Source organism: Anabrus simplex, chromosome 3 (assembly GCF_040414725.1).
Source record: "Anabrus simplex isolate iqAnaSimp1 chromosome 3, ASM4041472v1, whole genome shotgun sequence".
NCBI lineage: Eukaryota > Metazoa > Arthropoda > Insecta > Orthoptera > Tettigoniidae > Anabrus > Anabrus simplex.
In genome coordinates this window covers 22004182-22027895 of record NC_090267.1, presented here as the reverse complement: position 1 = coordinate 22027895, position 23714 = coordinate 22004182, and the positions used below count along the sequence as shown (strand labels likewise).

The window sequence follows — 23714 nt, the reverse complement described above, 5'->3', positions numbered from 1 at the left end:
CCATTAAATAAGCCTGAACTTCTGTCAAAGTGGCTTGTTGCTGTTAAAAGAGACAAGTTTGTTCCAACTTATTCCCATAGATTATGTTCAATTCACTTCTCAGAAGCAAGTTTTTGGAAATCTCAAGGGAACAAAATTTTGAAAGATGATGCAGTGCCAACACTGTTTGATTTTCCAGATCATCTAAGAAAGGTACTTGTAGGTCAATTAACTTGGATTAGATATTGTATTACTTCATATTTAAAAACAACAATGATAAGGTTTTGCTTATGGTAGACTGAACAGGCCTATGTATTTTTATTTTTTTCAGACTGAAAAAGTTCCCCGTAGGATTTTAAAAAGGAAATTAGATTTTGGAGGGACTCAACAAAATAACACCATAGATCCCAGTCCATGTAGTAGTTCAGTCAGTACTGTTACACAGTGCATTTCATCTGAGCATAATTATTGTAGTGCGGAAAGCCCCACAAAACAAATAAAAATTTTAAGTGAAAGGCTTGAAATAAAAAATAAACAAATTGCAGCATTGAAGAAAGAGAAATCTAGGAGTAAACAACAGTGTGACAGGCACAGAATACAAATCAGTGACCTTAAAAACTTAACCAAGGAATTAAAAGATCAGAACTTAATTAATGAACATACTCTTGAAATTATAAATACTAACTTTTCTGAGGTAATGTTTGAGATAATTAAGAGATCTGCTGGGGAAAATGTCATTGTGTACATTGCTGGTTTTATAGTGAGGCAAATCAGTGACAGGGTTTATTGCGATAAGTGCAAGGAGGCACTTTATGGTGATGAAACTGTGATACATCTGGCCTTTTTACTTAGGAAAAATAATGGGGGTCTTGTAATACCATCGCCAGATGTCATTAAGATATGTCATCATTGTGAGGTAGCAATTCGACAAGTGTGGAAAGAAGCAGGGGGAAGACCTCCCAAAGGTCCTGTTGCCCTCATTATAAAGAAGATGGTAATTCAGCAGCTCAATGTATCTTCCTTATTTCCCCAGTTGCAAGATCACATCCTGGAAAATGAATTCCTAGATAATCATGTGTTGAGGATTATAATTTTAACTGTGGAAATGTACATGAAAGTGAGATTCCACCATGCTGCTAAAACATACAGTGTGAGTCTACACAAGAAGATTGTCAGGCAGCATTTAACTAAATCCATTCACTTCATGAACCAGTAGGTAAGAATCCTTTTCCCTGCTAACTTTTATCGATAGTAGCCACTCCTTATATTAGAAGAATATCTTGGTAGATTTTAGATATCTATTTTCCAAACCATATAGAAATCATAATTGAAGGTATACTCACCCTGATATATTAGTTCATACCCTGGAAATAATAAAAAGGAAAATTTTCATTCAGATGGGAATTAGTAAAATTACTTGTAGTGCACACTGGGTATAGCTCTTTTTTTTAATACAGATTTCTGCAGTCATGTTCCTTTTCAACAATCTGTTCATAGTACTGAATAATACCTGCCGTGATTACCTACTCATCAGAAAGGAAAGATCTGCTATGTAAATTTCATAGAAAACATTCTATTTCACAGGTTTTCTTTTTGCCAATATTACAGATCCTTGGTTTTGATACAACTGTTTGTAAATACTGTAAATATTGAAAGAATTGATGGATTATTGATGTTCTTCAGTCTGCTAAGTCACAGGTAATTTTTTTCTTATGATCTGTAAATCATACTGAGGTTGTAAAAATCATACTGAAGTTGTAAACTGCTGTGATTGGAAAATGTCTTGGTATTTTCATGAAAGCTTAAGTGCAGAGTCTAGGATTTTATTACATGTGTCTATTCCGAATATGTAAACACAAACTTGATCATTATAGCAGGCCCAATGTGAGCTACCATACATATTCTTTTTTGAAGATTATTAATTTAATGTACTGGTATACAATGTTTTTCTGTTTTTGGAGAGTGTTCTCTAAATTTAAGAGATGTGTTTAACTACCTAGGTATTTATTTACTATCATTTCTAGTGTCTTCTTATCCAGTTTTCTAAATGTTGTTATATTACGTCTATTACTTATAGGCTAGCTATCCAAACGATTTGTGCAGATTTGTTCAATAACAATGCAGATGTGTTCAGTTTGTTTGCATATGTATCATTTTCGTGTTATTACCATCTTGATTCTTGTGTATTTATTGCGTGTATATTCAGCGTAGGCGGTGCCATTTGGACCTGGGAATGTCTGTTTCCCTGATGCTTGGAATGTAACAGTAGGCCTATTAGACGTTTACCGGAAAATAATGTGAAAGAACACACAGACTTTCACAATTCACGGTCTACTTGTACTTTTCAGACCTCAGGATTATTTCTCCGTATAACTTCTGCGAGGTATTTCATTTAAAATTCGTACAGTAGTTTTGGTTTGCGAACTTACGGGAATTTCTGTACCTATCTTCTGCTTCTGCTTTCTAATGCGGCACCTTTCTAACATTTTATTTTGGATGTATCTAATGAACATATTTTCTTACCGTATTATCCTGTATCGCAGGAATAAAAATAATCTGTCGACAGGTGTTTTCATTCGTGCGTAATGGAAGTTAATGCATGAATTCCACACTACGGTCTCCTCGGCGAGCTGTGCAGTGCCCGCAAGATGGCGGTACACGCATGGACAGCTCTTCCCCAGTTACACGCTACTGCGCAGCCAGCGGTGTAGGGCCTCGGGGTAAACACCAGATGTGTCACCAGAGATCTTTTACAAGCCGACATCTTACGACATGGAGTGCCGAATGGAAATTTTTCTGCCCTTCAAAAATCCGACTAGATCTGCCAGGTTTGAACCCACTTTCTTGGGATCACGAGGCTGACACTCTACCACTGATCCACAGAGACAGCTTTGATATTGTCGTAAATTTACTTATTTTTAAGTAAATATTTAATTATAAACATTGTTTGATACGCTACCAAATCACCCATGCTTGCCTCATGTACTAACGTTTTTGTTTTGTTGTGAGTGTGTTGCTGTGTAAAATGTAAGAGGTGTGTGCGTGCAGTTATATGGTCATCAAAGATCAGAATCAATGTTATTCGAAGCAGTGAACAGTCCACTAAGCTACCAAAGTCGTAAAGATGATCCTCCGATCCTGGATTAACGACCTTGTTGATATAATGCGACATATATCTATCGGAAATAGATTATCTACACATTAGTCAATATGGTAATGCCAGCAGATTGCTTGAGCTTGGAATCTAGAAACGACATTTTTATATCGATGAGTGTGAAAGCACAGTGCTGCAATCAGGTGGAGAAGCAATTCAATGAGGTTAAGTTTGGTGTTCGCTGATGCATAATGTCTGTGGCCATCCATGTTCACGTTACTGCAAGCGGAGTTCAATCAATCAGACGCGTACAGTCATTACAGCCCGGTCAAGCGTCATTTTCCGCCTTCTTTTGAGTACGCAGACGATTAGAGTAGGTGAAGCTTTATCTGAGTCTGTAATCATTAAGAGGGGAACTCTTCAAGGCGGTATTATTGGACCTTGGTGTTTTCTTATATATATACAAAGTCCGGCTCCATGGCTAAATGGTTAGCGTACTGGCCTTTGGTCACAGGGGTCCCGGGTTCGATTTTCGACAGTATCGGGAATTTTAACCATCATTGGTTAATTTCGCTGCCACGAGGCTGGGTGTATGTGTTGTCTCTTCTTCATTTCATACTTATCTTGACGCGCAGGTCGCCTATGGGAGTCAGATCAAAAGACCTGCGCCTGGCGAGCCGAACATGTCCTCGAACACTGCCGGCACTAAAAGCCATACGCCATTTCATAACATATATATGATACGAGTAAAGAACTAAAATCAGACGTAAGGCTTTTTGCATATTGTATAGACCAGGGCCTGTCAGAGTGCGTGCACCGCAGATGCACTGTGCACGGTGCAAACGACGACTTCGCTTGGTTGACCAGAGTGCAGACCCCCACTCCTCGATTTGGAGCAACAGCGCTGTCTCTCTCTTTCCCTGCCCTGTCTCGCTCGCTCCGCCTGTCTCCCTCCTCCTCACTTGCCCCGTAGCGCTCTACATCCGAGCCGAGTTGAGCAGAGCTTAGCCGAGTAGTCCAGAGACGAGCCGAGCCGAGAGGGACCGATGCACTGTGCACAGGGACGCTGCGTCTCAGTTTTCCCGCGTGAGATTTTGGGCGTTTGAGAGGCCCTGGTATAGACTAATAAATAAGTTACAAGATAGTGAGCAACTGCAAAACTACGTCGACAATATTATGAGATGGACAGCAGCCAATGCTGAGATAATAAACAAGGTGAAATGCCAAGTTGCGAGTTTCCCAAACAAAGGTACCAGCCGATGGCTTTTAAACTCAAAGTTCAGTATCCTGATAGTAAGCGGTAGAAATCGATGTACTGCCCTCATTTCTTACTCTAAGTGCTCAACGGCTGGGTTACACAATAACAATAATAGTAACAATAATAACAATAATAATAATAATAATAATAATAATAATAATAATAATAATAATAATAATAATAATAATAATAATAATTTTATGATAAATTTAATTAATTTAAGAACGCAGTAAAAACTGCAAAACAAACTCAAAGTTCATAGAATTGAAGTATCATAAAACGTAAACAACAGGTTGGGGAACATGACAACTACAAAATGGATGTGAAAAATGGCGTGGACCCTTCGAGGTAATGGAACGTATTCGTTATGGATGAAGAATTAATAGATGCTAATTACCCTTGAACATTTCATTAAAGTAAACAAATATATTAATAAAACGACGAACCAAAAATGTTCATATTCACCAATTATATTTGAGCTTATTTTGTCCAATAAAGTTTCTTCATTTTCTTGCTGACAAATATTCGAGAGAGCTCTTTTACGACACAAGAAATTTTCTTTTAAAAGGGCACCTGCATGTAAACGCTGATTCACAATTTAGATACATATTCATTTTAAAACTCACAGCTGCATTATTCACAAAAATATTTCGTAAATAGATTTTTCCCTTTTAGTTCAGAAGTCCAACACACAACACAAGCAATGTTTCAAAACAGTAAATGAAGAGGGTTCCACCATCATTTCTCACTGCTGTCCCAAATCAGGCCACATTTACCTTCATCGCCTCACTCGATGTGTGCAGCTGGGAACAACAGTCGCCATCTCACTGTGTGATGTTTTGTTTCAGTTCGAATCGCAAGATGTGCTAGTTCCTTGGCATCGGCCGCAGCACCTGAGCACCCCGTCTCTAGAGCTCACCTCCACCACGACCACCACCTCCGAGGACGATGGTCCTCCCCCCTACCACGCCTACACGCAGACCTCAGACAGCGACTCGTGCCGCTCGGCAAGGTAAGTCCACAGTCACTAAACTCGAAATAATTTGTTTCCGTGCCCAGAAGGAACCGCAATTGAAGTTCACAAGTATTCGAGCTCTTAAGCCTTTTTAGTCGTGAAATTACCGGCGTCTCACCCCAGTTTGACAGCGGACTCGTTAGTTGGATTGCTACACCTTTCCAAGATGCCATGGGCTAGTGCACCCTTGAGACACTACCACACAAGTTTCCTTTCTGTCCCTGAAGGGGACGGCGGGCCTCCTAGACAGCAACGCCGTCTCCCAGGCCAGCGAGATTTGGCTCGGTGAAGGAGATGTACTGTGAAGGTGAGAGGAATGGCCTGTAGGAGATTGGAAAACTATAGGAAACCATTCTCAGGACAGTGACTGTCCAAATCAGCCCTGTCGGTATCCCGAATGCACGTTCCAGCAGAATGGAAAATTTCAGCAGTTGTGACCCGTTGCTCGGAAAGGAACATAAGATAATTTTCATTTTTCAGGTTTTTGTGTTTCTAAAATTGCCATAATAAACTTAGCATTTAAAAGAGTTCATGCTTCTAGGTGCAAGACTTCAGAAATCATTAATTACTGCCTGTTGTTTTCAAGAACACTGTAGTTTGAGAAAAATGCACTAATTTTCTTACCAGTTGTACAAAGTTTTCATAACAACAAGTGGTGAAGACTCGAACTGTTGCATAACTTAGTTTGTTCAGGAGACCCATAGGCAGCGCAACAAGTCAAAACACAGAAATACAATGTTTACACAATAGACACTTTTGTTCAGCTCTGGTGTAAAATTTCCATTGCCGACTTCGGGTCCCTTTCCATGCAACGGGTCGCATACGAGTATATAGCAATTCAAGAAGCCATACTACCCAAGAAAAATGTCCCACAACTTTGTTCAGTCATTCTCGAATACAAAATGTGCAATTGAAACCACTGAAACGCGTGCTAGACGTCTGCCGTGGACACTTCATATTATGGTGCAGCAGATAAAATCTTCCAGTAACTCTAATGAGATGAACCACATTTTACTACAGTTAGACGTAACCAGCAGGAAGGACAATTTTGCCTTAGCACTTTCTTCATTACACGCAGACTCAAGACAGATGCTCTGTAACCTACACTCAGTTTAGGCAGGTTTCATATCAGTAGCACTTCCAGGCATCCATGCATCGGCACTGCCCTCCTTTAAACATTCAACCGCTCTTCAGCTTTGCTGTAGTGTAGTTCCAACATTGCACAGAACTAACTTAATTGCTGTTCGATAGTAACTTACAAATTTTTGGAATTTTACAAAATTTTATTCTTTTGATCCTCCTTTCAATACTTTAGACAAGAGGTGCTCCATTCTGGGCACTTCGTCCCCGGGCACGTAGCAATGTAAACGGGCGGGCAGGCGATGAGAGTGTACTACTCAGCCACTGACGTGGCTACGTTGGGCGAAGTTCTCTCAATCACTCCCGATCACCGCGGCGATACACGACTTTGAAATGGAGACAGAAAATAATGAAAGAAAGAGGGCAGAAATACGCGTCATTTTCAATTTACGTTGAAAGAAACAAGTTATTTATGTTCATAGCAGTTTATGTATTGTACTGGATAAAAAAAAGAGTTAAGCCTACAACCTTAAATATTCTTATAATGTACGTAATGAATTACAGTCTTCACTATTACATTTGAAGAGGTGCTTTAGAAACGGTTCTAATATAATACAGAGTAAAGGTGGATAAGTTATGGCTTGTGGTTGCATGGGTTTAAATTATCTGATAAACTCACCAACAATCCAATCATGCTTACCGGGAATAACATTAGTTAGGTTATTTATTTGAAGTATATAGTACATTTATTTACATTGTTGTTGTACATTAATCTTGGATAGTAAATATCTATGTCCCCACTCGATATGCAACTATCAATCAATCAATACTGATCTGCATTTAGGGCGGTCGCCCAGGTGGCAGATTCCCTATCTGTTCTTTTCCTAGCTTTTTGTTAAATGATTTCAAAGAAATTGGATATTTATTGAACATCTCGCTTGGTGAGTTATTCCAATCCCTAAGTCTCCTTCCTATAAATGAATATTTGCCCCAATTTGTCCTCTTGAATTCCGACTTTATCTTTCCTACTTTTCAAGTCGCCACTCAAACTTATTCGTGTACTAATATCATTCTACGCCATCTCTCCGCTGACAGCTCGGAACATACTCGTACCATTTAGTCGAGCATCTCGTCTTCTTTCTTCCAATTCTTCCCCGTCCAAACTTTGCAACATTTTTGTAACGCTACTCTTTTGTCGGATCACTTTGATGCTGTTACCGTACCGTGCCCTTTGTTCTAGTGCAGCTATACCCCTTGTGGATTCTTTCTCTCTTGAGTTTCATAATAGTATGACGTCACCATTTAGAGGCTGGCTATTATCATCGGACACCTCATGAGTTTTAAATACTACTTTCAAATTGAGTGAACAGGGAAAAATCAAACAACACAACAACACTGTGCAACATAAAGCAGTAAACTTGTTGAATTATGTAAATATATTACCTTTTGCTTAATGAATAATAGGAATTTTATTTTTTTAAGAAATGAAAATACTGTCATTCCCATCCATGGAATTATAAATCGTAGCCTGTATGCTTAAAATTGTAGCACACAAATTATAACGTGATAATTTGCTTGAATGTATAAATACAAGAAAATAAAACTGACTGTTTACATCGAGCGCAGTATAAATCAAACAGGGATATATTTTCATCGTAAATACTGTACTTCACTCAGCATTTCGCTGAGCAGTGGAGGAGAGCTTCGTGCTCCACTTTCCTGCCAAGCGTGTTCACTCTCTCGCTTCACTGTGACGTATACTTGTAACGTATGCTGCCTGCATTTACGTCATACCAGCCCCGGCCGCACTGGGCTAGCCTCAACGGGCGCCCAGCTGAGCACCTCTGTCCTACACTAACACTCAAACAATTGAAGAGAGAAGTTCTTTTTGAAGTTGCTTTACGTCGCACCGACACAGATAGGTCTTACGGCGACGATGGAACAGGAAAGGGCTAGGAGTGAGAAGGATGGGGCCGTGCTGTGAAAATGGGAAACCACCGAAAACCATCTTGAGGGCTGCCGACAGTGGGGTTCGAACCCACTATCTCCCGAATATTGGATATTGGCCGCACTTAAGCGACTGCAGCTATCGAGCTCGGTGAGAAATAAGTTTAGTCATGTTATATTTTAGTACATGTTCCGACCATTTGAGGTCATCATCAGTCGTATATAATTAATAAAACATTGGAGAACATCTTAAAATCTATGAATAAATGGACAAATAAATGATGAGTGAAATGAGTGGGTGAAACATTAATTAAAACATTCAGTGAAGAGTCTGTCATGAAACCTTCTTCTCCTGCCTTCGTTAAAACTGGTGGTGGTGGTGATTATTGTTTTAAGAGGAAGTACAGCTAGGCAACCATCCTCTGTTTTAACACTAATCACAGAGAAAAAATGGAAAGGATCCGACATTTCGAAAAATGAAGGCATCGGCCAAAGAAAAACAAACGCCACAAAGGGCGTGAAAATGAAAGACTCACTAGGATTCGCAATCGTCTGGGTCGAAAAGAACAACAATTGACCAAGGAAGGTCGGATAGGATAGATGAAAGTGAGGAGATTCGCACAAGTAATTGGAAGCAATGCCAGGACTCAGCTGAGGGCCCCTTGGTCGCTAACCCACGCTCCCAAGTTGAAAGCCCCCGGGGCCTCTTACGACAGGCAGGTGTTATTCTACCTCACCCATAGGGAGTTCCGTTAAAATTCACAATGTGTTTGTGAATCTATTCTTGTTGATATAAAAACTTGACGTGTTGTTTTAGGAACTTCCCGTGTTCATTGAAATTGACTTTGAACTCGTGTGGATAGCTTCTGATTATTGAACCAATGCGGAAACATTGGTGAGTGAAATAGCCTAGTGTTTGCAAGTTTATTCGGTTAAGTGGATAAGTCTGGAAAGAGAGAATATGAAATATTAAACTATCAGAAAGAGAAAGAGAAAGACGAAAGAAAAACCAATTGGATGAAGGGAAATCTTTCTCTTTATCCCGTCCTGTTGTCCGAATCACGTTCCGTTGACGTTGGAACTAACAGTGGCAGGCAGCGGCCGGAAGCTCATGTTACCAAGGCTTCTTCTTGTAAAATTCCAAGTAGCTTTAGCAACCTCTTGGTCTGTGGATAATCCCTGCTAATGATACAGATCACTCTTCCAACATGTTATCTCTTCTGGGGCTCTGAAAGCTCAGATGTGAAAAATGACTCCAGATGACTCTTCTATAACATAGCAGATGCACGCTGCTTGCTGGACATTTTGAGATGAGTACCCATTGTTTCTTAGTATTGAACTGATCTTCTTTTATCAGGCGCAAGTCACGATGTGAGAATTTGTGAACATGAACTCTTCCTATAGCATCACGGTATACTTGTACTGTTTTGCCATTCTCCTTTTTTGCCGAGATTTCAATTTTTTTCTTGCAAATAGCAAAATATTCCATGCACTTGCGCGTACAGAGTCGTTTATGATTTCCCTCGCCACCAGGTACAATATACAGGGGGATTCAGCTAAGTTGTCCAACTTAAACATCTTCTGATGCATTAAAGACATAGACATTCTGTTTTCAAATTCGTCAATTGTATGAAGTGGCTCATAAAACTCTGTTACAATTCCTCTCGATCACATACGTAATTACCGATAAACCGGTAGCAAATTTGTTTTTGCTAGGTGGGACTATACTAATTTTACCCAACAGAACAATTAAGAATCGAAAGACAAATTTAGTGATGTGCTTACTTTGCAAATATTAAAGGGTTGCTTATGTGTGAGTATTAGACCGAAAGTAATGCGCCTCTCGCTGTGATGTCCTCGTCCATGACTCACGCTTTGTTGATAAACAAGCATACAGAACGTATTCCATACACAGCATATTGTGATGGTATTGTGCAGTCACAATGTTTGATGGTCAGCCACACACACATAAATTATTACAATTTCACTGTCCTGTCTGGTCTTTTTCTGATTCAACGGCAATGAAACATAAACTTGCCCTCCGAGATGCTGTACGCCTACATCATACTGCTCTTTCTATGCCCCTCCCCCCCCCCCCCCCATCGAGGTATGTGTGTTTATCGACAAAGCTTGAGTCAACCACGAGAACTACGCGCCCGACATCCAGACGAGTGACGCATCTCTTTCTGCCTAATGCCTGAACATTGGAAATCCTTTAATATCTCCAAAAGTACTCGTCGGGTTTGCAAAATAAGCACATAACTGAATTTATATCTCAACTCCTACTTGTTCTATTGGGTGAAATTAGTATAGTCCTATCTAAACAATAAAAGCTGCTGCCTGTTTCTCGGTAATTACGTGTGTGATCGAGAGGAAAAGGACAGTAATTTATGAGCCCCTTCATACAATTTACGAATTTGGAAACAGAATGTCTATATCTTTAAGCCAGTCTGGTAGGCATGATCGTTAAGGCGTTGAACTCTTAAAGGTATAACACCGTGGTTAGCCGGTTCGAGTCCAGTTGGTGGAAAAAATTGTCACCATCAGAATGCTGGCCGGCAGGGTAGGAGAAGTGGTGGTGTACAATTTCTAATCACTGCATTGCGTACCAAAAGCCTAAATTAAATTCCAAACCTCTCCGCATTGCTCATGTTGAATGAGGGCATATGACGCTGTTGATGGTGATTCGTCCGTCGGATGGAGACGTTAAGCCTTCAGCGGACCCCTTGGTGCTATTCGACAGGAGTGGGCTATGTGCCGGCAACGGGTTTCATCCTCTCCCTATTGTCATATATCCCGTCATTCAATTCATCTCATTAACTCCTCTGATGAGGTTGACATCAGGAAGGCCACCCGGACATAAAAACCCGCAACGACAGATTCATCTCACCTCACACCCGACCCCGTAGAGAAACGGGACAAAGGTTGGACAAGCAAACAATGCCTGTATCTTTAACCCAAGACCTCTCAAACGCCCAAAATCTCACGCGTGTAAACCGAGGCGCAGAGGTTCTGTGCACCGTACATCGGTCCGACTCGGCTCGTTTTGTCTTGGCTAATCTCGGCTCAACTCGGTTCGGATGGTGGAGCGCTGCAGAGTGAGTGAGGAAGAGGGGTAGACAGTCGGAGTGAGCGAGACAGTCGTAGGGAAAGGGAGAGGCAGAGCTATTGCTCAAAATCGAGGAGTGGGGGGTCTGCACTCTGGTCAACCTAGCGAAGTCGTCTTGTGCACCTTGCTCCGCGCAATACACAGATGCATTGAGGCCCTGCTTTAACGGATCAGAAGATATTTGAGTTGGACAACTTTGCTGAATCACCCTGTATACAAGGTGTGTCTAAAAAGTACGATGAATGGACTGATGTCGTAATGGCAACGTGTGGTAACACTGCGTGCATATGCGTGTGAATAGAGGGACACCTCGAGAAGAGCCACGCGGAGTAGAAGCAGGCTAGTCTAACGTAGTGCGTGTGAAGACTCGTGTCACAGTGCAATGGAGTAACGCATAAACATCAAGTTTTGTTGCAAACGGCGATGGTGGTGCAAGTGTACGGAACAAAAGCCGTATGACCGGTTCAAACGCTTCCTGATGATCTGCCACATGTTGAACATACACCGTACTCCCGGGATCTTCCTTTAGTTCCCTCGCCTCAAGTGAATCCTGCTGACATACCGGGCAGCCAAATGACGCCTTTCCTGTCAGTTTCCAGCATGTGTAAACACGGTGCCAAAGTGCATTGTGACACTTTGAAGGCGACAAAAGTTATTTTGTTTTCTTTGTGTTATGTTAACATTCTTTCTTTCTTAATTCGTTTACACTCCAGGGTTGGTTTTTCCCTCGGACTCAGCGAGGGATCCCACCTATACCGCCTCAAGGGCAGTGTCCTGGAGCGTGAGTCTTTGGGTCGGGGATACAACTGGTGAGGAGGACCAGTGTCTCGCCCAGGCGGCCTCACCTGCTACGCTGAACAGGGGCCTTGTGGGGGGGATGGGAAGATTGGAAAGGATAGGCAAGAAAAAGGAAAGGAACCGGCCGTGGCCTTAAGTTGGGAACCATTTGCCTGGAAGATAAGTGGAAAACCACGGAAAACCACTTCGAGGGTGGCTGAGGTGGGAATCGAACCCTCCTCCACTTAGTTGACCTCCCGAGGATGAGTGGACCCCGTACCAGTCCTGGTACCCTGCGTCTCCGGGGGTAGCAGCTAATCACATTAACCACTACACCATAGAGGCGGACTATGGTGATATTCACCGAACATTTTAGACGCACCTTGCATTTTGTCGGCGGTTTTCTTCTGGGTTATTTCCATTTCGTCTCCGATTCAGTGGGATGACGTGAATCAATCCCATTAGAAACGTTCCTTGTGTTTCTTTCATTCAACATAGAACATTTCAAGTGATGTGCAATCTAGATGACAGTTATACAGAATCTGAGAAGACAATACCCAGTTTACTAATAGTAATCACCAGATGTAAACGCCAACGGCCGTAGCCGTGTTGAAACACCGGATCCCGTGAGATCTCCGAAGTTAAGCAACATTGGGCGTGGTCAGGAGTTGGATGGGTTGCCACGCGCTGTTGGTGGGGGTAAGGGAATGGAGGAGCGGAAAGGAACTGGCCACCCTACTCCGCCTCAGGAATACCTCTGCGGAGGTTCGGACCTGCCTTTGGGCAGAACAACCCCTTACCTAAACAGTAGGCTATAAAAAGCAAACAAGAAATTCTCAAACACCTACAGTGACTCACATAATTATTCGGACACGTTAGTAACTATAGTCTTTGCTACACACTGGCCCTATATTTCAGAGAAAATATCATACACGCAAACTAGTTTCTGACAGAACCCAGTTTGACAGATTCAACACGACGTTCAAATGTGTACTTTTAGAAAACAGGAGAGAACCAGTGACCACGGAACCTCAGAACGCAGTTAACGTGCTTCAACAAAATTATTCGGACAGAAGTCAGTTGCCGTTCAGAGGTCGCATGAAAAGAGTCACGGACAGTGTGAACGTAAACATTCAGTGTGTTAGAGTGCTGTGTACAACGCAGGTGAAAATGGACCGCAGAGGAAGAGAGCACAATCGAACAGCGGCAGCTAGTAATTTATCGCCATGCTAAAGGTAAAAGTTGTAGTAAAATTGCTGAAATTTTACAAATGAAGCAAAGTACAGTCTCTGATATTATCACAAGATTCCGGGAGTAAGATAGGATTGACATTTACCGCATACGGGACGTCCAAGAACTTTTTTCTGTGAGGGAAGTGTGTTATATCATCACAAAAATGAAAAAGGCACCCAAGTTAGGTGCTCCAAAACTCGCTACGGGGATTGCCGCAGACACCGGAAAGAAAGTGCATCCCCAAACAATACGGAGAGTGCTCGGAAGAGGTAACTTTCACGGCCATATTGCAAGAAGGAAGCCCTTCATAAATCAAGTAAATCGAAGAAAGAGAATGCTGTTTGCCAAAGAGCATGTTAAAGAAGACAATGAGTGGTGGAATGACGTTATATTTGCTGATGAGAGTAAATTTAACATATTTCAATCTGATGGGAGGATAACAGTTTGGCGGCGTCCTAATACTGAGCTTCAAGAGAAAAATCTGAAAGCAACTGTGAAGCATGGTGGTGGACATGTAATGGTGTGGGGGTGCATGTCGGCGAATGGAGCTGATGAATTCGTTTTTATAGAGGGTAAAGCAGACCACTTTCAGTGCCTTAAAATACTGAGGGACAATATGAAAAAGAGTGCCGAAAAGATGGGGATTGATGAACATTTTAAGTTTTATCTAGATAACGACCCAAAGCATATGACCTGGAATGTAAGGATGTGGTTATTGTTTAATTGCGCAAAGGTGCTTCATCCTCACCCTTAATCACCAGACTTGAAGGGGATTGAGAATATTTAGGACAAACTGGATAAAGAAATAAGGAAAACAACAATCACATCTAGAGAATAACTGAAAAATGGTCTTCAAGAAGAGTGGCAGAAGATATCTCCCGATTACACCCGGAAATTAGTGGAGAGCATGCCAAGTCGACTCAGGGAAGTGATTATAATGAAAAGAAAGCCCACCAGATACTGAACCTTTAGGACCATAAGTAAAACGGCAAGTGTCGGAATAATTTTGTGCAATATTGGTTTTGATTTTGATTTTGTTTTAATGATTATATTTTCATTGAACGTGTTCATTAGAAGAATGATGGATGTTTAGTTTCTATATTCCATACAGAAACTTGTATCTAATTTATATGAGTGCTTTATTATTACTGAAACCACTAATACAATGGAAATTTATATGAGTGCTTTATTATTATTGAAACCACTAATACAGAGGAAATATAATAAACCATGCAAGTCACTGTACCTCATTGCTCGATGTATTCTTCACGGGTGTTTCTTTCCGACACCGTGCCTGATATGTTTCACCAGCTACTCTTTCTTTCACAGTTATTAGCTTTTCTCTTGCTGCCCTTTGGTGAATTATTCATGTTGTTTTCGCTATCCATCGTACTGCCAACGAAGACAGGCTAGAAACCGTCGTGTCCCCCTGTAGGTGGGGGACGCAGACGAGGGAGACACCCACGGCATCTCCTGCCAGCCGTAAGAGGCGACTAAAAGGGGCGACCAAGGGATGATCGAATTAGAAACATGAGACTACTTGTAATTAGTACCATCGCGCAGGAAACACCATGGATCACTTTTACTTTCGCGTAGTACCACTATGTTAGGTACACAATAGGTTTGTGATTACTAGCGACAGTGTGTGCTTCCGGCTGGGTTTTACAGTACCTGTTACTACTACCACTATATTGAGCGACACCATGCGTCTGCCTTGCCTATGATTAGTACCCACTATGTGAGTAACACCACGGGATAGTACGAGTCCCTGTGATTTATGTGAGGAACACCATAGGTTTGCGTTGCCTGTAAATGGCGCTCTAATGTGAGAAACACCATAGATCTGCGTTACATGTCTGCATTACATTGCCTGTGAGTAGTACCATAATGTGTGGAATACAGCGAGTCTAGGCTACTTTTGATTAGTACCGCAACATGACGAATACCATGCTTCTACATTCCTAGCGGTAAGTACCATTACTAGGGGCTGATGACCTGGATTTTGGACCCTTTTAGACTACAAGCATCATCGTAAAAGTAAGTTAGTGGGACGTAAACCAATAACATTATTATTAAGAATATTACTCACTGTTGTTTAGAGTGTTAAATTAATTCACTGGATGTTTAATTGCTCTACAGTATGTACATGTATAAACTATAGGAAAACAAAGCCTTCTAATTCAAATCCTAATGATAGCTTTTAAATCCTATTGATGAAGTGAAGTAAACCTAATGTAGGCTGTGCAACAATGAACCCCTAAATCTGATTATTACTAATAAAGCTTTGAACGTGTGCATGTACCCTGTAAGTGCTTGAAAGCCTGTGCTGTTTGTGACAGGCCGGGAGCTGGGCAGAGGAAGAGGGGCCGTAGCAGACACAAAGGACGATCCATCGACCCCGCGAGGCCGACCAGTGGATCCCAAAGTAGCTCCAGCCTGTCCAGTCCTAACGAGACCTGCTACAGCTTCGTGCGCCGAGCTCTGCAGGTAACTACACTCCCCTAACATATGATATGAATAAAGAACTAGAATCAGAGATAAGGTCTTTTAATGTTAAAAACATTTCTTAGCAGCCAAAGTAGGGGTGCACAAACTACGAAAAATGTAAAATTAAGCAACTTCCTCAATTGTGCCGGCAGTTGAAGGGGTAAAGCTCTATCAAACTAAAAACAAATCTCGAAAATCACATCCGGCCTAAATGCAGTTGCGGAAAAAAACTAAAATCGCTCATTTCTTTACTCGTTTTCTTTTTTATTCAAACCCTAGCCAAATTAACTTGCTTACAAAATTGTTTCTGTAATGTGTTCCTTGATTCAATACCCTCAGACATTTTTCGATTTTTTTTTAAATGCCCATGCCGAATATAGTTATAAGGGTTTAACTGAAACAATTCATTGACTCACATTAGCGCTCGTAGTGGTGCTTAAGTGAAACAATTCATTGACTCACATTAGCGCTCGTAATATCCGACCCAATTTTGAGGTCAGAGTTTGACAGAGCTGTGAGTGACCTAAATAGGAACAAGGCACCTGGAATTGATGATATTCCCTCTGAATTACTGACTGCCTTAGGAGAAACCAGCATGGTAAGGTTATTTCATTTAGTGTGCAAGATGTATGAGACAGGAGAAGTCCCATCCGATTTTCGGCAGAATGTTGTTATACCTATTCCCAAGAAAGCCGGTGCTGACAGGTGTGAAAACTACCGCACCATTAGTTTAGTATCTCATGCCTGCAAAATTTTAACACGTATTATTTACAGAAGAATGGAAAAACAAGTTGAAGCTGAGTTGGGGGAAGATCAATTTGGCTTCAGAAGAAATGTAGGAACACGTGAAGCAATCCTGACTTTACGTCTGATCTTAGAGGATCGAATCAAGAAGGACAAGCCCACGTACATGGCATTCGTAGATCTAGAAAAGGCATTCGATAATGTTGATTGGACCAGGCTATTTATGATTCTGAAGATGATAGGGATCAGATACCGAGAACGAAGAATTATCTACAACCTGTATAAAAATCAGTCTGCAGTGATAAGAATCGAGGGCTTTGAAAAAGAAGCAGCAATCCAGAAAGGAGTAAGGCAAGGCTGCAGTTTGTCCCCTCTCCTTTTCAATGTTTACATAGAACAGGCAGTAAAGGAAATCAAAGAGAAATTTGGAAAGGGAATCACAGTCCAAGGAGAGGAAATCAAAACCTTGAGATTTGCCGATGATATTGTTATTTTATCTGAGACTGCAGAAGATCTCGAGAAGTTGCTGAATGGTATGGATGAAGTCTTAGGTAAGGAGTACAAGATGAAAATAAATAAGTCCAAAACAAAAGTAATGGAGTGCAGTCGAACGAAGGCAGGTGATATAGGAAATATTAGATTAGGAAACGAAGTCTTAAAGGAAGTAGATGAATATTGTTACTTGGGTAGTAAAATAACCAACGATGGCAGAAGTAAGGAGGACATAAAATGCAGACTAGCACAAGCAAGGAAGAGCTTTCTTAAGAAAAGAAATTTGCTCACTTCAAACATTGATATCGGAATTAGAAAGATGTTTTTGAAGACTTTTGTGTGGAGCGTGGCATTGTATGGAAGTGAAACATGGACGATAACTAGCTCAGAAAGAAAGAGAATAGAAGCTTTTGAAATGTGGTGTTATAGAAGAATGCTGAAGGTGAGATGGATAGATCGAATCACGAATGAAGAGATACTAAATCGAATTGGTGAGAGGAGATCGATTTGGCTAAATTTGACGAGAAGAAGAGATAGAATGATAGGACACATCTTAAGACACCCAGGACTTGTTCAGTTGGTTTTTGAAGGAAGTGTAGGTGGCAAGAACGGTAGGGGTAGACCAAGGTATGAATATGACAAACAGATTAGAGCAGATGTAGGATGCAATAGTTACGTAGAAATGAAAAGGTTAGCACAGGATAGGGTGGCATGGACAGCTGCATCAAACCAGTCTATGGACTGATGACTCAAACAACAACAATATCCGACTCGTTGGCAGAATGGTCAGCGTACTGGCCTTCGGTTCAGAGGGTCACGGGTTCGATTCCCGGCCGGGTCGGGGATTTTAACCTTCATTGGTTAATTCCAATGGCCCGGGGGCTGGGTGTATGTGCTGTCCCCAACATCCCTGCAACTCACACACACAACACTACCCTCCACCACAATAACACGCAGTTACCTGCACATGGCAGATGCCGCCCACCCTCATCGGAGGGTCTGCCTTACAAGGGCTGCACTCGGCTACAAATAGCCACCCGAAATTTATTTATAACGCTCGTAGTGGTAGAAAAAGGCAAACTGCTAATCTAATCAACCATTTAACGATGATTAAGAAAAGGATTGTAATTTTTAGGAATAAATAATATATTATCATACTTTATTATATTTTATTTGCCTGAAATTCGTAGCTCATATCCCTAGCATGTTTTCAACATTGAGTTGCTAGAACTGTAGATTTTTTGCTAGTGATGTTATACCGTATGGGGTAACAAATAAGACACAGGAAGACCTCAATAATGTCGTGAGACGGACAGTAGGAAGTACCTCATGGGATCACTGTTAAGTGTTACATAAGAACATATAGTAACTGGGGTAATCACACTAACGGGATGGTAAATAAAGCTTACGGATCTCTTCATGAGGTCATAAATGTATTTAGGCGTTGTACTAAGGATGTGAAGGAGAGTGCGTGTAAGTCTCTGGTAAGATCCCAATCAGACTGTGGTTCCAGTGTATGGGACCCACACCACCATTTCTTGCTTTGAGAACAGGAAAGTAACCAAAGGAAAGCCGTACCATTTGTTCTAGGTAACTTCCAACAAAAGAGTAGTGTTACAGAAATGTTGCAAAGAGAAAGAGTAAAGAGACGAGCTGTTCAACTAAGCGGTATGTTCTGAACTGTCATTGGAGAGATGGAGTAGAATGACTTTAGTAGAGGAATGAACTGAACTGGAGTTTTCAAAGTAAGAAATATCACAATATGATGATAAAGCTCGAATTCAAAACGAAAAATTCCAGCAACTATTCGTTTGTAGCAAGAAGAGTTAAAGATTGGAATAATTTATTAACGGAGATGTTCAATGAATTTCCAATTTCTTTGAAGAAAAGGCTAGGTAACAATTGATACAGAATCTGCTACCTGGGTGACAGCCCTGAAGGCAGATCAGCGGATTGATTGATTGATTGATTGATTGATTGATTGATTGATTGATTGATTGATTGATTGATTGATTGATTGATTGATTGATTGATTGATTGATTGATTGATTGATTGATTGATTGATTGGTGTCCCGGTACCAACAAGAATTTTATACTATGGTCATGTCGTGGTATACAACTGATATTGTTAAGGAACGTTTGAGCACTGAATCTGCTAACGCCCGGATAGTGAATACAAGTGTTTATTATCTTCCTCAAGAAATCCACAGTAGAGGTACAGTCCCTCTACCGCTTTTCATTACACCAACTATATCCCATTCTTTGCATTTCACTTGGATGTTTATCAAAAAGTTGTTTCTTTATTGGATTAATTGTAGTAGGCCTACTATCCCGTTGAGGAAACCAATGGCAAACTACATCATTTCATATCATATACCGGGCGAGTTGGCCATGCGGTTAGGGGCACGCAGCTGTGAGCTTGCATCCGGGAGATAGTGGGTTGGAACCTCACTGTCGGTAGCCCTGGAGATGGTTTTCCGTGGTTTCCCATTTTCACACCAGGCACACCTTAATTAAGGGCACGCTCGTTTCCTTGCCACTCCTAGCACTTTCCTATCCCATCGTCCCCATAAGACGGTGCGACATGAAGCAAATTCCCCCACATCATGCCTTGTACGCCTGATCATTGAGCCACCATCAGCTTTTGCGGTTTTCATATGACCGCATAAAGTTTGGTGTTGCATATTGAGCAACCATCCTTTCTTTCTTTCTTTCTTTCTTTCTTTCTTTCTTTCTTTCTTTCTTTCTTAATCTGCTTACCCTCCAGAGTCGGTTTTTCCCTCGGACTCAGCGAGGGATCCCACCTCTACCACCTCAAGGGCAGTGTCCTGGAGCTTCAGACTCTGGGTAGGAGGATACAACTGGGGGGATGACCAGTACCTCGCCCAGGCGGCCTCACCTGCTATGTTGAACAGGGGCCTTGCGGGGGGATGGGAAGATTGGAAGGGATATACAAGGAAGAGAGAAGGAAGCGGCCGTGGCCTGAAGTTAGGTACCTTCCCGGCATTTGCCTGGAGGAGAAGTGGGTAAGGACGGAAAACCACTTCCGGGATGGCTGAGGTGGGAATCGAATCCACCTCTACTCACTTGACCTCCCGAGGCTGAGTGGACCCCGTTCCAGCCCTCGTACCACTTTTCAAATTTCGTGGCAGAGCCGGAAATCGAACCCGGGCCTCCGGGGATGGCAGCTAATCACACTAACCACTACACCACAGAGCGGACGAAACTATCCCTCAGGATTAATATTGTGAAATAGATAAAAATGAGTGAACACATTACTGTAACAAAATGTCGCAAGTGGTAAATGCATGATGTAGCTGATGAGTTACATACAATTATCCACCTTAATTTTAGTCAGAGACATTTTAATATTTTGTTTTTTTACTTTGTAGTCACTAAATGCTAACCATGGCAATTATTTCCGTTTAAGATAAAAAGTCATGCAGTTAAGGGTTCAGCGACAGGTGTAATAAGATCAACGCGCATCGTGACGATATCTTCTATATATAAGTCGTTTACACTCAGCTTTGTGATCAACAAATTAAAAAAGAAAGCGAAGTGATCTCCTTACAGGTCTTGATGGCCCTTGGAGGGGTGGAAGGTAAAGTGTTCTACTATCCGTAACCTCGGGACTTGATGAGGTAGAGTGGTTAGCTCTAAGCCCGGCCGCCTTTGCCTCCATTAAATTAACATGGTACTCATTTTTCGTGTAGGCTGAGTGAACCTCAGGGCCGTGTGCACCTCCGGAAGTGAAAATCTCGTTTCATAAATTTCTCGACTTCCTAATGGGGATTCGAACTCACGTCCTTCCGGGCGAACAGAGCACGCCTTTTCCGCCTCGGCCAGGCAGCCCCTATCAGAAAAAAATGCACTTCTTATGAAACGCTGACTGCGTATGGGACTGTGTTGGGATCACGTCTCCAAATAATGACATTGTACACGTAACGCGCTATAAGAAGAATGCAAAGTCATCTCCGTAGACGCCATGAAGGCCCCTGAAGGAATCCCACCCTCGTCCTTCTACGTGAACTGAGCAAACCTCGGCAGGTATTTTCGAATATGTGTTTTAAATGTGTTTTTTGCATTAAATTTTTTATCAGTTTTGACAACTTTGCCTTACGCCACACAGATATAGACAGGTCTTGATAGGAGTGGGGAGGAAGCGACAACGCCAGCGTGTGCCTGATGTGAAATGAAAAACCACCTTCAGAACTGCCGACAGTGGGGTTCGAGCCTACTATCTCCCGAATCCAAGCTGACAGCTACTTGATCCAAGCCATACAGTTGGCATTTTATTTTTTAACTAGCGAATGTACCCGTGCTTCGCTACGGCATTCTACCTTGTACACGGATTTCTATGTAAATTACTGTACACACAGTTAGTAAGAATATAGTGAATTTCAGGTCTCTTAGCGTTATCCGAGAAACAAAACAGGAAGGACGTCATACACTGTTTCCGATGTAAGGTGAGCGTTGGGGAGTTTTGATGATAACGGCAGGCCACATTTCCTCCTGCCATTCACAATAGAAATGGAGAGGTTTCATTAAAGGACAGACCCCTTTTGACATTGCCAGTCACAATCAAGTCGGAAAGATTTGATTATAGTCGAGAAATGCAGCGCTATCTAACAAATAAAGATACGACAATCAGTTGAAAATGAAAATGAAAACCTACAACCTGTTTTCCAGTCAATGACCGAGTCAGGGATGTAATGAATGAACCATATATAGGCTATTAGTACGATGGGGTCGCCACTCACAAAGTCATTTGTTAATGGCTGATAAATGCTATGAAATGATAACGGAGAGTGTTGCTGGAATGACAGATGACAGGGAAAACCGGAGTACCCGGAGAAAAACCTGTCCCGCCTCCGCTTTGTCCAGCACAAATCTCACGTGGAGTGACCGGGATTTCAACCACGGTATCCAGCGGTGAGAGGCCGACGCGCTGCCACGACAATAAGTTATAGGACCAAATTTGAAGATATTTCCAAACTGAGCTGCAACTGTGCAACCTGTTTTGCGATATGACTTACCGTTCAGCTAGCAGTTGCCCTGAAACGAAGATCTGCACTGTCATTCAAATTGCCTCGATATTTCGATATTTTCCGGGGCCAAAATGTTATACATGTGAACAGTTTGGAATTTTTCCTCAATGGAAAGAGTGTCCAGACGATGGCTTATGTTTTTATTACTTAAGCCTAAAGAGGCAAGGCAGAGCGAAAGACAGAAGTAGAAGAGAAATTAATTAAGAATTACACGAAATGCCAGAAAACACGTTACGGTGTTAAATAATGGGCTACACTCCACGGAACTGTTCAAGTATTAACAGCCCCCTTAGTGCTATTAGAGGATGACCGTAACCCCCAACGGTTTTCCGGAAATACCGCGCAAAATGGCAGCTTGACGTCTCTCTCGGTTTCTAGCCAAGGAACAACCTCAAGTTTACAGGAATGTTGAAGAAAATGGTATCACGTTACTTCCCTGTTGGCAAGCAGTTAGAGACGTTGTCATGGTAACCGGTAGGTCCGTTGTCGGTCACTCAATGCACAGCATGAAAGCCGCAGAAAATAATAAATTTCTCCGTCATTTAAAGAGTAAGCGAAATTATGCTCATAACAAAAGTTATTTACAATGAAGGGACGCTTCACATAAAGTACACGTATTTAACAGAAAATCAATAGTATAAGAGAAAATGGAAGAAAATTGTTCTGGCTTCCCTATAAACCACTAGTCTATTCACTGATTTCTAAATCATATGCATCTCAAAGTCTTCACCTGGATGAGTATACTCTAACATGAAGTTTGGTCGAGATCTATCCAGCCGTTTCGCCTTGATGGTGGAACAAACAGACACGAAAGCTAAAAACCACTGATTCGGTCTTGAGTTGACCTAAAACGGATACATATCTAAAAAGATTGGGAAAACGAACGAAATTACAGACAGTGGACCTCGTACAACTTTATTTATATGTACATTCTAAACAAAGACCACGCCCCACTCAGATGTGTTCGGCTGAGGATCTCGCCTCACGACCCTCACGTACCTTAACTTCGAGACTGAACTTTTGGAATTCAGATGTCACTCTATTTTAGGGAGTGCGTATTCGATAATTTTGAAACCATGTATTTTCCTTATGCCACAACATTTTATGAATAACATTGTTACCGAGGTTTGGTGGATTAGCAGAGGTGAAAGAAGGTGCCGGGGTGAATGGGTCTAACTACAAAGCCGAGAAATGAGTTAAAAGTTCATTAAAGGTTATATTTTCGAAAATGACAAAACTTAACAATTTTCACATAGAATTTCAAAAATTTAACAAATAACAAGTCAACAAATACCCGACCATCAGAAACAAGACCAGGAAAAGCCAAGATTCCAGAACTCTCGGGCTACACGCCCCTAGTTTTGTAAAAGCACAATTTGTTCAAAGGGGCAGAAATCCCCTTCATACATGGAGCACTTACTCCCAACTTTTAATATCAAGCCTCTCTGAG

The 23714-nt window shown here is 41.6% G+C and overlaps 1 protein-coding gene across 1 annotated transcript in view; it reads left to right on the top strand.

Moving 5' to 3' along the window:
* LOC136866960 (uncharacterized) overlaps nucleotides 1-23714 on the top strand; it is a 540004-nt gene that overhangs the window by 458001 nt on the left and 58289 nt on the right. The window contains exons 4-5 of the mRNA XM_067144049.2: nucleotides 5180-5343; nucleotides 15832-15979. Of these exons, the coding sequence (XP_067000150.2) occupies nucleotides 5180-5343; nucleotides 15832-15979 (312 nt within the window). The remainder of the gene's footprint in view (nucleotides 1-5179; nucleotides 5344-15831; nucleotides 15980-23714) is intronic.